Source organism: Centruroides sculpturatus, unplaced genomic scaffold, assembly GCF_000671375.1.
Source record: "Centruroides sculpturatus isolate CEXI.00-Female unplaced genomic scaffold, Cexi_2.0 scaffold309, whole genome shotgun sequence".
NCBI classification, from domain to species: Eukaryota; Metazoa; Arthropoda; class Arachnida; order Scorpiones; family Buthidae; genus Centruroides; species Centruroides sculpturatus.
In genome coordinates, this window is record NW_019384521.1 from 231,556 (window position 1) to 244,275 (window position 12,720).

A 12,720-nucleotide genomic window follows, 5' to 3' on the forward strand; every position below is an offset into this window, starting at 1 on the left:
TTTTCCAGTATTGAATTCAACACCCTTTTCCAGTATTGAATTCAACACCTTTTTCCAGTATTGAATCCAACATTTTTTTCCAGTATTGAATTCAACACCCTTTTCCAGTATTGAATTCAACACCTTTTTCCAGTATTGAATCCAACATTTTTTTCCAGTATTGAATTCAACACCCTTTTCCAGTATTGAATTCAACACCTTTTTCCAGTATTGAATCCAACATTTTTTTCCAGTATTGAATTCAACACCCTTTTCCAGTATTGAATTCAACACCTTTTTCCAGTATTGAATCCAACATTTTTTTCCAGTATTGAATTCAACACCCTTTTCCAGTATTGAATCCAACACCTTTTTCCAGTATTGAATCCAACATATTTTTTCGATATTGAATCCAACATTCTCAAGCTAACACATTTTCCAATATTAAATGCAGCATTTTTGAATTCAACATATTTTATAATGTTGAATCCAAATATATTTTCCTATTTTGAATCCAACATATATTTTCCAACATTAAATCCAAGATTCTCGAATCCAACATATTCAACATATTTTCAAAAGATCACTCAGATATTATTTTCTCTTCTAAACTCACAATTATTCCAACAAAGTTTTCTCACAAATAAGTATTAAATTCAAAAAAGTCAACTCTTTTTTCTTTTCAACTGTAAAAAAAAAACTTGACAAATTTTTATTCAAATAAGTTTTATAAATTGAAATTCAACTGAAAATGTTTATAAGATAATCGAATTTCCTGGAATTTAAAAAAAAAAAAAAAAAAAAAATCTTACTTTTACTCTACTGACAGAATTTCTAGAATATAAATTCTGAAATTCTGGAACGTATTTACTATTTAATATAAGGAATTTTCTTAAAAAACACAAGAATTTTAACCGCTTTATTGGTAAAATCTTATTATTGTTGTTGTTAAAGAAGCGTTAAACTTGTCTGGAAAGAGTTTCAACAGAAATTTCAACACATTGCACTAATCGAAAGTCCATAAATATGGATGTTAAGAGGCTTCAATTGTGTGAGAGAGATCCTGAGAGTTTTCAGCACTTGGCGTGACTGAAAACACGCCTCTACACCACACCGACCAGACACTTGCTACTACAGAAAGGGGGGAATTTTTCAAACAAGAAAAGGGTGGAGATGTATTATTTCGTCGCTAAGTCTCGACAAAAATGCCATTTTGCTATTGGTTAAATGTCGATGGCTCGGGCATGATTGGTGGAACAGATTGTTGTTCGTGTCTAGATGCCTCCAGGGGATTGTTGTTACATTAGCAAGAAGGAACGATGTCCTGTTCCTCTACTGAAACCAATTAACTGTGACAGACCGTGGTTTAATTTAGCAACAATCTTCTGGAACCAATTACTGGTTTAGTAAGCGTAATCAAATCTTTCTGAGTAAAAGTTTAGTATAAAAGGGGGGAGGGAAGAGGAGAAGAGAGATGAACTGAATGAAAATAATTGCACAGCTGTCGTTTACCTGCCCCCTTTCTTTTTTTGGTTTCCAGAATTTGATTGATGTTTATAGCAGTTTTTCGTTGTGCTCCGGCTCGACACGTAAAAAATCGATTTTTACGTGGACGTCTCTCGGATTTTACTGTTCTAAATAAAGAATTGTTTGGTAAATAAAAAAAATAGCGACAAAACTGTATGCGAATCCGTTGATGGTAAACATTAATGATAGATTACAAGTAGAAGTGTAGTATTAAATATGAACTAAAAAATTAATTTCTTAAAATAAAATTCGGATTTTACTGTTACAACTGATTATATGTTTAGTTAACAAAGATAAAGAGGATATTAACGAAGGTAAATTTGGATTTATGAATGTTAGACGCATAAGTAAACATGTAGTGTACAGCAGACTGCGATTCTCTTGATTGCTCTTTATACGAAGATTTTTGATAAATAAGCAAAAACAATCTGTATGCGGATTTATTTTAATAGGAGGATAGGATTTTTAATTCTTAATAGGATTTTAAATAGGATTTTTAATTCTTAATAGGAGATAGTCTAACAGTTTAATTTACACATGAATATCTGCTGCAGTTGTCATCTCGCTACCTTAATACAGCGAAAACCTAGCATCTATAGCGAAAACTACAGTGGGCCCGAGGCATTTTTACCAAAAAGAAAGCTCGTTAGCGTTACGCTGCATCCGAAAAAAGCCAAAGTTTTACTTTTTAGCTTCCAGCGTTACAAAGTGGTCAAGCCTAATTATCTCGGATACCATTTTTTCAACTTTTTATCACGATAATCTCGCTATTGGAGAAAGGATGCTAAATGAAGAAAGTGATGAAGTGGCACGTGTTAGTATCCATCGTAGAAAGGTAAGATCACGTTTCTCTTACGCTCTAGATCGAGCGATATCGCTGGAAGTTTGCGATTTTTTCTTTTTTCGGTGCTCAGTTTAAGTTAATTCTAGCAATTCTAAGCGAAGAGGATATTATTTACGATTATTTGCTATTATTTCGTTGATAGCTTTGTTTAAAATTATTTTTATCGATAGTAAAAGTCGATCGAATACTTCCTCTGGGTTATTTGAATGGCTGCGCGTAATTATATGTTGTTTGTTTTTACGGTTATGATGTACTAAAGTCTTTACGTGACTTATTTGCTGCAATGCTTGAACTCTTACAAAAGCAGTTTTGGTCATTTCCTCTTTTTTAACGACGTTAATAAACTTTTATCACCATAAAATGTTGAAGTATCGCGATTAGTCATCATTTTATTAAAATATATATAAGGATTAAAATTCGGAATTTTGATATTTATACTAAGGAAGAACATCCAGACAGCCGGATGAATGGATGGAAGACGAATGGACAAGAGAAGAATGGGATGGTGAATATGAGGAAAGAGGAGGAGGAAGATGAACGGAGAGAAGAGATGGATTAAAGGGTAAAGGATAAACGGGATTGTAAGATGAATGAAGGAACTGACGGGGAAGTGAATGGAGAGATAGAAGGATGATGAGTTTGCAGGGATGAGGACTAAGGTAGAGATGGATTATTAGGAGTGAACGAAGAAAAGGATTGATTAACGAGAAAAGGATGAAGAGGACAGAGGGGAGGTTAGAATAGGTTAAAGCGTAGGGTGGATAGATAAGATTTTCAATTGAAAAGACGATGATGGAAGAGGAATATGATCTCAGAAAAGGAGGATAGACGAAATGATGAGTTACATAAGAATCGAAGATAAAACCATCCTGAGTAGGATGATGAATAAAGTAGGCGAATAGTTATTTTCTAATGGAGTTTTAATATCAAATGATCTGGGCTTTTGTTGTTTTACTACGTTTATTGATATAATAAATTTAGATTTATTGAGATTAATTTTTTAAAAAGTTATGCGTTATTAAATTTTTCAAATATATAATAAATTTATTTTTATTTTAAATTATTTCATATAAATATTTTATCACAAACTATATAAAATACACGTACTTATATATCACGATTTTTATTTAATTAAATTTTAATAAACTTCTGTTATATAAAAGCACGTTTAAGTTATTTTTAATGCATAGAATGTAGCAGTTTGTGATGGGAGTTGAATGTTGCAATTGCTTAAGTATCATTAAAAAATCCTTACTCTAAAAAAAGTTATCATTTGTAAACGATATCTGAACTCGAGTTCATTAAAATATGATTTATAAAGAAAATTATTTTACGTTTTTCTTTTAATTTTCTGTAGAAAAATTTTCCTTATCGATTTTTGTCGTAAAAGTATACTAAATACAATTTTTTCTTTTTCCTATTTATAACTTAATCGTACAATCTATCAATTCTTATGAATAAAATTTCCTTAAACGAATCCTTTACCGGATTTAGCTTCTTTAAATTATTCAATTTTACGGATATTGCATGCGATTCCCCATCTGATTCGAATACACAAAAAGTTACATCGAGAATTTCGAAAGAAAAACGCAGCTGCTGCTGCTTCTGCTTCTTCTTCCTCCTCCTCCTCTTCTTCTTCTTCTGATTCTACTGCCGCTGCACTAACTTAAATTCGCTTCTCCAGTTTAGATACTTCCCCATTTCGAATTTATTTTCTGTATAAAAAATATATTCCCTGTGCAGGTTTTTTTTTCTTTAGCGAGAGTGTTGTAACCTAGAACGATTTCACGGTTTGATGTTAACAATTTGGGCTTAACTGCTTGCCACAGATGACAGGGATGATCCCTGGGGACTCGATTGCGTCTCTGGTTATACTGCATCCCCATGGGGTCGGATAATGGGAGATTTCTGCACACGATCGTCTTGGGAATCATCAGGAACCTCTTTGGACGTTGTAGAAAGGAGGAAGAGGTCTAAATCCTAGTCAAGATTCGCTCGAACAAGAGTCTCACTGATGGAAAATGGTGTCAAGAGAAATAACTTTACGATCCCGTCTGTACACCAGATGCGAAAGAGAGAGGAGTTTAACCCCGGATATATCCCTCTATGGAGTTATTTTAACAATGGCATATTTTGCTCTCGAAACACTTTTTACGAGAGAAAGGAACAGGCGATTATCTACAGTTTGTGAATAATTCGAGAAGCTTCGCCGGTGTCACGTGATAGCGTGATCGGTACGTTAATAAGATAAAGCACGTAATGCCCTCGTTTAGACAAGGAGAGACCTGAAAGATGAAGAAGCGTTGACTCACCGTAAATAAAGCAATTCTACGATTAGTCGGCTTATGTGAAAGATGAACAATTCTTTAACGATTATTCCATGCCAAAAAAAAAAAAAAAAAAAAAATAGAAGCCGACAAAAAGGCGCCCGACCGCGTAGACCAAAACGCAATTAGTCATATTCTGTGACAGGTAATGTTCAGATCACGTGTGAGCGTGACAGGTCCAGCAGTTTTGTGAAAAATGTCAGCCTTATCGCTGCCTCTAATAGAAAATCTTGTTTAATCAACTAAACTACATTAATATAACTCACGGTTTTGAATTAATGCAGAGTGATGGAAGCGAAAACGATATATAATTTGCTTGGAAGGCGCTAGGTTGCCCCTGTAAATGTATCTTTTCCACACGATTGTTAACTTTGAGATGAAGCCGAACACAAAAAAATTAACGCTGTTTTCTCTCACTTAAACGACTTTTTGAAATAATTTAGCAGGAATTATTTATAGAAAAAAAACGAAGATATTACTTTTCTTTTATTTCTGGAGGGGGAAATTTACTTTTACTTTTTGTTTTTTAAGTGCACCTATGTAATTTGAAGTAGAAGGATTATTGATTGAGGACAAGGAATGAAATATCGAAGCTTCCGTTTCTGTCGTGTTATGTAAATACGTCTTTGTTTGACTCTCAGAATCGATGGCTTATCGCAGATAAATATACCGCTTCTGTCTTGCCTACAGCTATTCCTCTTGTAGGAGACAACATAAGATGTTAAAAGGCTCCTTTGATATCCGAAAGAATATCTGGCTCCTTTTAATTAAATGCAAAGATGGATTCTCGTTCCTACTCCTCCTTTCTGTCGACACATGCAAATCGGTCTTGTACCACACACTCAACTCTCCGATTTTTCTTTTGTTTGTTCGTTTTCTAGTGTGGGATGTCCGGTTGGAAGACATTTGCATGTAAAGTGAGCGGAGACATCTCTCTAATCATTTTTGTTGTGATTATAAACGAATCAAAATTTTAAGTACTAAAATTTGGGGTCCTTTAACGTCCACCCGCAGAAACAAGATAGAAAATCTAAATTCTAATTAAATTTTTTTCCGAATTTCTTTCTTTGATGTTAAAGTGGACAGTTTCCATCATACTCATAATGATAGAAACTATCCACTTTCTTAACATAATTTGTAGTTAAGAGATGATTTTCGAGAATAATAATAATATTAATAAATGAATTTTAAACATATTTAGAATACTAGAAAACTAGACTTTAATTGATTAATGAGAAATAGAGATTTTCGCATATATTCGTTGAATAATTTTTGTGTTAAATAATTTTCTTATGATTAAGAAAGCTTCTAAAACAAATATATAATTAAGAATTTTCGTGCATTTCGTGAAAAATATCGATTTAATAATTTTTCATAACTTTAAAATGATCCTCGAGGATTATAGATATGCAGAGATGTTCGCATATCTTAGGATTAAACAATTCAATTTTACATATTTTTACGAGATTTTTCGTAACTGAGGATTCGAGAACCGAGAATAAAATGACATTAGTGGAAATTTAGTATGAAAATAAAACATTGCAAGAAGGGAAAAAAAGAATATGGCACGAATAAACAAAGGAGATAATATGAAATAACTATTCTTCTTAAATTTCTGTTATTACTTAACGCATCATCCAATAGAAACAACTCTGAATCTCCTCGGAGCGTTACTTTTCTTTATTCAGAGCAACACCAGCGTTCCTCCTTAATCAAAACAACACTCCACTTTGCAGTCACAAACATTTTCTTCTTCCAACAAAGAGCATCTTTTCCTCCATTCGCCTGTTAATTAGAGCAGTTTCTTTCCACCCCCGCATCGCCGCCTCAACTTTTACAACTTCATATTTCAGAGCGGACAGACAAGTGGCTAATAAAATAGTCCAAGACCGAAAGTCAATAGCGTCGTCTGGCGCCGAAAGCTAGGCGCCACTTATCCCCCCTCCTGCTGCATCTCCATATAACCCCAACAGAGCAGCATACGATATGTAAACTTAACAATCTCTTCTTCCCCATTTTTACCTTTTTTTGTGGGCCAACCCGCGCCTTATACAGGATATTGCGCTTCTCTAAAGGCAAATAGAAAGCAAAAATTAGCACTTTTATCGTCTCCCTTTAAAGCTGAGCCTCCTCTTCTACATCATTTTAAAATCTAATTTGTTCTCTTCCACGATTCGTGTATTGAAGAAAAAAAAGAATAATAATAATCTCTCACACTTCCTAAATCACAAAATGATGATATTTTAGTAGAATTTATTATTATTTCTATTCCGAATGGCCTCGAGCATTCGTCGCAGGGGGGATTGATCCTTCTACTGCTGCCATCTGTCGAGAGCAATTTAAAGATAAGTTAAGGAGCAAATCGTTAAAGTATGAAATTATAAAAGGGAAATAGAAAGGTCCGTAAACATAAACCTTTGGTTTCCTGTGTGGAAAATGATAATTAATGGAGTTAAATTCCTCATTAGCTTTGGAATTTCATGGTTTATAACTAACAAATTGCTCTTTAGTGTCATTTGAACTCGGATAAAATGTTTCGGTAAAAGGTGAATTGGCTCCGTGGAGAAATTTAATTTTGATTCTTGTAGTTAATTTTTCACATATTTTAGAATAAATTTAGTTTCCGAAGATTTTTTTAAAATAAGAATTATAGGAAACTAATAATTTTCAAACGAAAAATTAACTATAAAGTTTTTGTAGTTAAAGAACAGGCGGAGAAAAGAATCCTCAGATATTTCGGGATATTTTAGGGGAAAACTATCGATTTCAGGGATATATAAGAAATTTTCACAGTCTTCGACATTATTATAACTGAAAAGAATTCTTAATATTGAATTTTTCACTAAATTATATGGAAGAATTTTAGAGATTAACTAGAAATGATGAGATAATTTTTCAACCATTATCGTCTCAAGATGAGAGACGACAATGGCTGAAAAATTAGGAATTTTTGCTTCTTTTAAAATTAAAAAACTTTAATTATATTATTATTTTCCGGAAATTTAATAGTTCAGCATTCTCTAGAATGGAAAAGCTATTAATTCTTCATCAAAATATAGAACAGCCTTTATTAAAAAAAAATTCATAGCTAATATCCTTGAGATGATAAATATTTGTACATTTTGAAATTAAAAATAAATACGATTATTCTTAATCAAGATTGGACTTCAAGAGTGAAGAAGTAGGAATTTTCTTACAAGTTTTATGGGAGAAAGTCAAATATTCTGAATATTGTGAGAGAAGTCGTGCGTTAAGAATGGTAGAGAAGTCATCCGTTCGATTATTAAGCATCTTGAAAGTATTATCATTAAAAAAATCATCTCACAATTCAAACACTTTTAGTAAAGTTCGAATCCTACTTAATATCCAGCATATTGGATCGGTACGTGAGATGATTGTCACATTCATCCGACCCACATCTTTACAACCTGCTGCAAACCTCCAACAGAAAACTCACTGATCATAAAACAAAAGTACTTCTCTATCTCACAAGTTGGTATCTGAAACCTTTTAAAGATATTCCGTATTCTGCCCTGTGCTCTTCTATTTTTTATTGTTTTTTTTGGCACAAGGCGCATTTCTAACATTGATCCCATTGACGTGTTCAGAAAAGTAGATTAGTAAGGGCTTCTACGACTTTACATAAAACATTGTAGGGGTCGAGCGAAATGATAAACTTTTCCACTTCTTGCTCTTATGACAGATCCCTGTAAGAAGATAATGTGTGGAAGATGGAGGGATTGTGAAGCCAACCAATTGGGCGAAGCGGTGTGCGTTTGCCAGAGGTTCTGCAAAAAAAGGAAGAAACCTGTATGTGGATCCGATGGAGCATACTACGTCAATCATTGCGAACTACACCGGGCTGCCTGCCTGACTGGAAGAGCTATTACTATTGACCACAAAGGCGGTTGCTGGAAGAAGAAAGGTAAGTACAGGAGAAGAAATTGGGTAGGTTTCCCCTCCTCTTTTATAGCCTCAATGCTGTGTGTTTCTCATATTAAGGTAGTCTAGAGCAATAAAAATCTCAAACTACACTCCAAAATAATGTATTTAATGTGATTATTAAAGAATATCTATTCACCTTGCACAAATTATGAGAAAGCTTAAACCAAGCTTTCTACATCTGGTCTCGTCTTCCATCTATCTAACACCGTTCTCGTGATTAAGGAAGGACAGACAGACACGAAATTAAATCTACAATTTTTTTCAAATTGCAGCCCAATAACTCCCAAACAATGGCCTTACTTTTAATGTTCCTGTCACTAGCCGTTATTTAGAGATTTGACCGTATTTAAAGGCAAGAATCTTAAAAATTTACATACAGAATACGACCATTTATAAAAAAAAAAGTTTGACAGTTTTCTAAGAGGGCATTAACCTTTTGATGAAGACATTATCGTATCTCTATTTTCGATTATCATTTTCGACCTGTTAATGAGAATTCGTTTTATGATGTCGACTTTTGGTGATAATTGTTTGCTAATTGGACTTACCACCTGAATGCCAACTCCACTAATTTTCAAGATTGATTTTTTTTTTAGATTTTTCACTAATTTACTTCATCCTTAATGACTTTATTAATTAACTGACTCCCTAAATGCAAATACAATTTCCAAATGAAAGGATGAGATTCTACTTTACCCATACAGATACCACTATCTGTAGCTTCCTGATTGATTCTAAAGTCATCAATTCTTATTGAAAAGTCTTATTGATTCTTATAAGGTAAGATAATATTACATTTCAGTAGAAGCAAGATGAAATATTTTAAAAGTTTTTGATCAGTGCTGATTTTTGAAGTTAAAAAGCATGGTTTAATATGAATTTAATCATTTTATATTTATTTTAAAGCATAAATATAAGGGAGCATTTATTTTTAACAAAGTACTACACAACTTGAGATTAAAGTCACATTTTATATTCTCCAATAGAAATTTATTTTATTTAATGTTAGAAAGATACAAATATAATAGGCCGATTGTGTAGAAAGAAGATAAAATAATAAAATATAATTATTAGAGAGGTCATTCTAATACAGAGTTCTCATCTTTCCAGAAAATGAGGCAATTAAGATTGTTTATCCCAATTAACATTGACTATTATTCTGAAGTCTTAATCTTAGAAAAGAATGCTAGTGTTTAGGCTACTTTAATTGAGAAATGTTATGAACTGACAATCAACCTCTTCTAATTACTTTCCTTGTAAAACAAAAGAAAAATTCAAGTATCAAAATGAAACTGTAGAAGTTCAGCTGTATAGTAATAAAATTTATTATTATTTAGATTAGTTAATTTTAAATTAATATAAATTAGCTTATTTGTTTTAAATATAGCATGATTTAAAACTAATTTAATTAATTATATTTTTGTCTTTTAGTTCAATAGTAAATTTTAAAATTTTAAGTTATTTTTATCATTGTGTTTAGATTATGAAAGCACTACAATAAAGGAGGATTATGCTACAACTGAGAAAAGGACAGAAATGCCATCTTCGTGGACTAACCTACCCCAACCAGATTCACGTTCGTCTTCTACCAGCACCACTGAGGATCCTTCGGATACTATACAACAGAGAGAATGTTCACAACAAGAATATGATTTCATGAAAGAGAATTTACTATTGTACAACAATGCAAAACTTATGGATAGCAAGAAGTCTGGTGAGTTAATATAGGAAGTAAAACTTTTACTGTTTGGTAAAGAATTAAAAATAGAAACCAAGTTTCCCTCAAACTTACCAAAAAGTGATATTTTTACTGTTTAACAGAAATAATTATTCAAGTGTCAACGTTTCATTAAGATAAAGCTGATCTTTTGGTAATTATTGTAATAAAAGATGCTTTTAATTAACTTAAATAGCTGCAAGTAACTGATAAGAAAAAGACAAGTAAATTATTCTGTTAAAATCCTCATTAACCATAATTTATTACATTATCCGGTTTATTATCAACATTTCTACAGCTGCTCCTTTTAAAATCTAACAATATAGCTTTTTTAAGTTTAGTTTATGTGAATATTGGAAATTTTTAAGAGAGAACTTTCTTCTTTTTGCAAATAGCTGCATATTTATTCATGTTCAGAGCCTTAGAAAATCAGATAAAATTTGTACATTACAATTTTAATCTTTATTAAGCTTAAATATATTATGTAGATACCTCTAATATCTTGTAAATAAACATTAAATTGAATTTTTAAGAGATTAAAATTTTAATCTTTGACCAGGGAATGAATATTTGGTTAGCATAATGTTCTCACATTATGATCAAAATAACAATGGATTACTGGAAGCTGAAGAGCTGTGGCAAGCTGCAGAAAAAGATCATCTTGGTCAACTGTCTACCTCTTGCATCCTCGCTGACATGCTGCTGTTTGATGATGCAGATCATGATGGACGATTGAACATAAATGAGTTCTATCTTGCTTTTAGTAAGTTATACAGTAAGTTGGAAAGCTTTCTCTGCTTCTTAACTTTACTTGGCATATTTCTTTTTACTGCTACTTACAGAAAGTCCAGTTTCTATAATATATCTGTAATTTGTAATTAATAATGGATTTAAATAAGCAAATTTATATTTATGATGATTTTCTTCTCATGAATCTTTTTCCAATAAAAGCTTTGAATAATACAGAAAACTCTATAAAGATGACATACATTAGTAAACCTTCATATCCAAATTATAGTTTAAATATTGCTCAATAAAAAAATCATAAAAAATTAAAAGTTTAATAAGCTTGCTTTATTTATAATTTTAAAAAAATGCCTTTATTTAATATTGCTTCTCAAACTAATAATTGCAAATTTAATTTTGTATATATATTTTAAAAATTCACAATAAGTTTGTTCTGAAAATATACTTGATTTTTTTTAAAATTATGTTGTGTTAACAGCTAGAGATCAAAGGTAGATCACTTGATGATAGAATTTAAATGTTTTTACAGGTGTATCTGTTGTATCTTTAGACAAAACTCTAGAAGTAAATCATGTGACAGCTCGTGTTGGTGATAATGTAGAAATAAAGTGTGATGTGACAGGAACTCCTCCACCTCCCATAGTGTGGCGCAGGAACAATATGGATTTGTCAGTGTTAACTGAAGAAGAGATAAAGGTATCTAACATTTTATTCTTCTTCGAGAAAATTTTTCCAGAAATTTGTTAACTTGTCTTTATTGTCAAGAGATTTGTAACATTTATCACATTTTTTTTCCTCTCTTCTTCATTTATATTAGATAATCACAAGAGGCACCTCTCAACATATTAATATTCAGATTTTGATGAGGAATTCTAATCTAATGCAGTAAAATTTAATTACTTTGTTAATGCCTGCAGCTAAACTTTTTCTATGCATTTAATGATATTAGTTTTGTTATTCAGATTTTAATTAATCAAATCTACTTTTTAAATGTTCAATTATATCAATTAAATCTTGCATAAAAAAAGTTGGACAATCAATAATCTCCAAACCTTTAAATTATATATGTTAGAATTATATTTCTTCAATTTTTATAAATAAAGATTGTCTATTAATAAATAAATAACTATGGAACCATCCATTAATTACATGACAGTTTAAGGAAGGGAAGGAGGATTGCGAAAAGTACATTATCATACATGGAGAGGGAGAAGGTCCAGACATTGTTTACATGGACTTTTTTTACTGGTATTTGTTCTTATAAGCCTACTTGTCCTGTGAATAAACTGTCAAAAAATATTATAGAACTTTTTTTAAGTAAGTTATTTCTTGAATGTCAAGGGATCTGTACACAATTAAAGGGGAAGGGTGTTGCCAAAAATACATCATAATATAGGGGAGAGGATCAAAAATGACTCAAACTGTATATATAATTAATGGACAGCCCTTATGAAATAAAATAATAGAAAATAGATGAATGCTTCAAATATGCATTATTTTACTTTATTAAGCATGTTATTACATGAAAAAATCTTTTATAAAAAATATGTCATTTTATCATTCAGAAAAACAATTATATTAACAGATATTATTTCTGTAGTAGTATTTGTAGACAGTTTCAAATGACCTTATTA

At 31.5% G+C, this 12,720-nt stretch overlaps 1 protein-coding gene across 3 annotated transcripts in view; it reads left to right on the plus strand.

Annotated features, from left to right (window-relative positions):
• Positions 1–12,720, plus strand: part of LOC111622747 (follistatin-related protein 5-like) — a 134,713-nt gene that overhangs the window by 108,298 nt on the left and 13,695 nt on the right. For 2 of the 3 annotated variants that reach the window (XM_023365167.1, XM_023365168.1), the window contains exons 4-7: positions 8,381–8,602; positions 10,103–10,336; positions 10,899–11,114; positions 11,616–11,782. In XM_023365167.1, coding sequence (XP_023220935.1) covers positions 8,381–8,602; positions 10,103–10,336; positions 10,899–11,114; positions 11,616–11,782 — 839 coding nt within the window. The remainder of the gene's footprint in view (positions 1–8,380; positions 8,603–10,102; positions 10,337–10,898; positions 11,115–11,615; positions 11,783–12,720) is intronic. The other variant, XM_023365169.1, reaches the window with a different exon arrangement.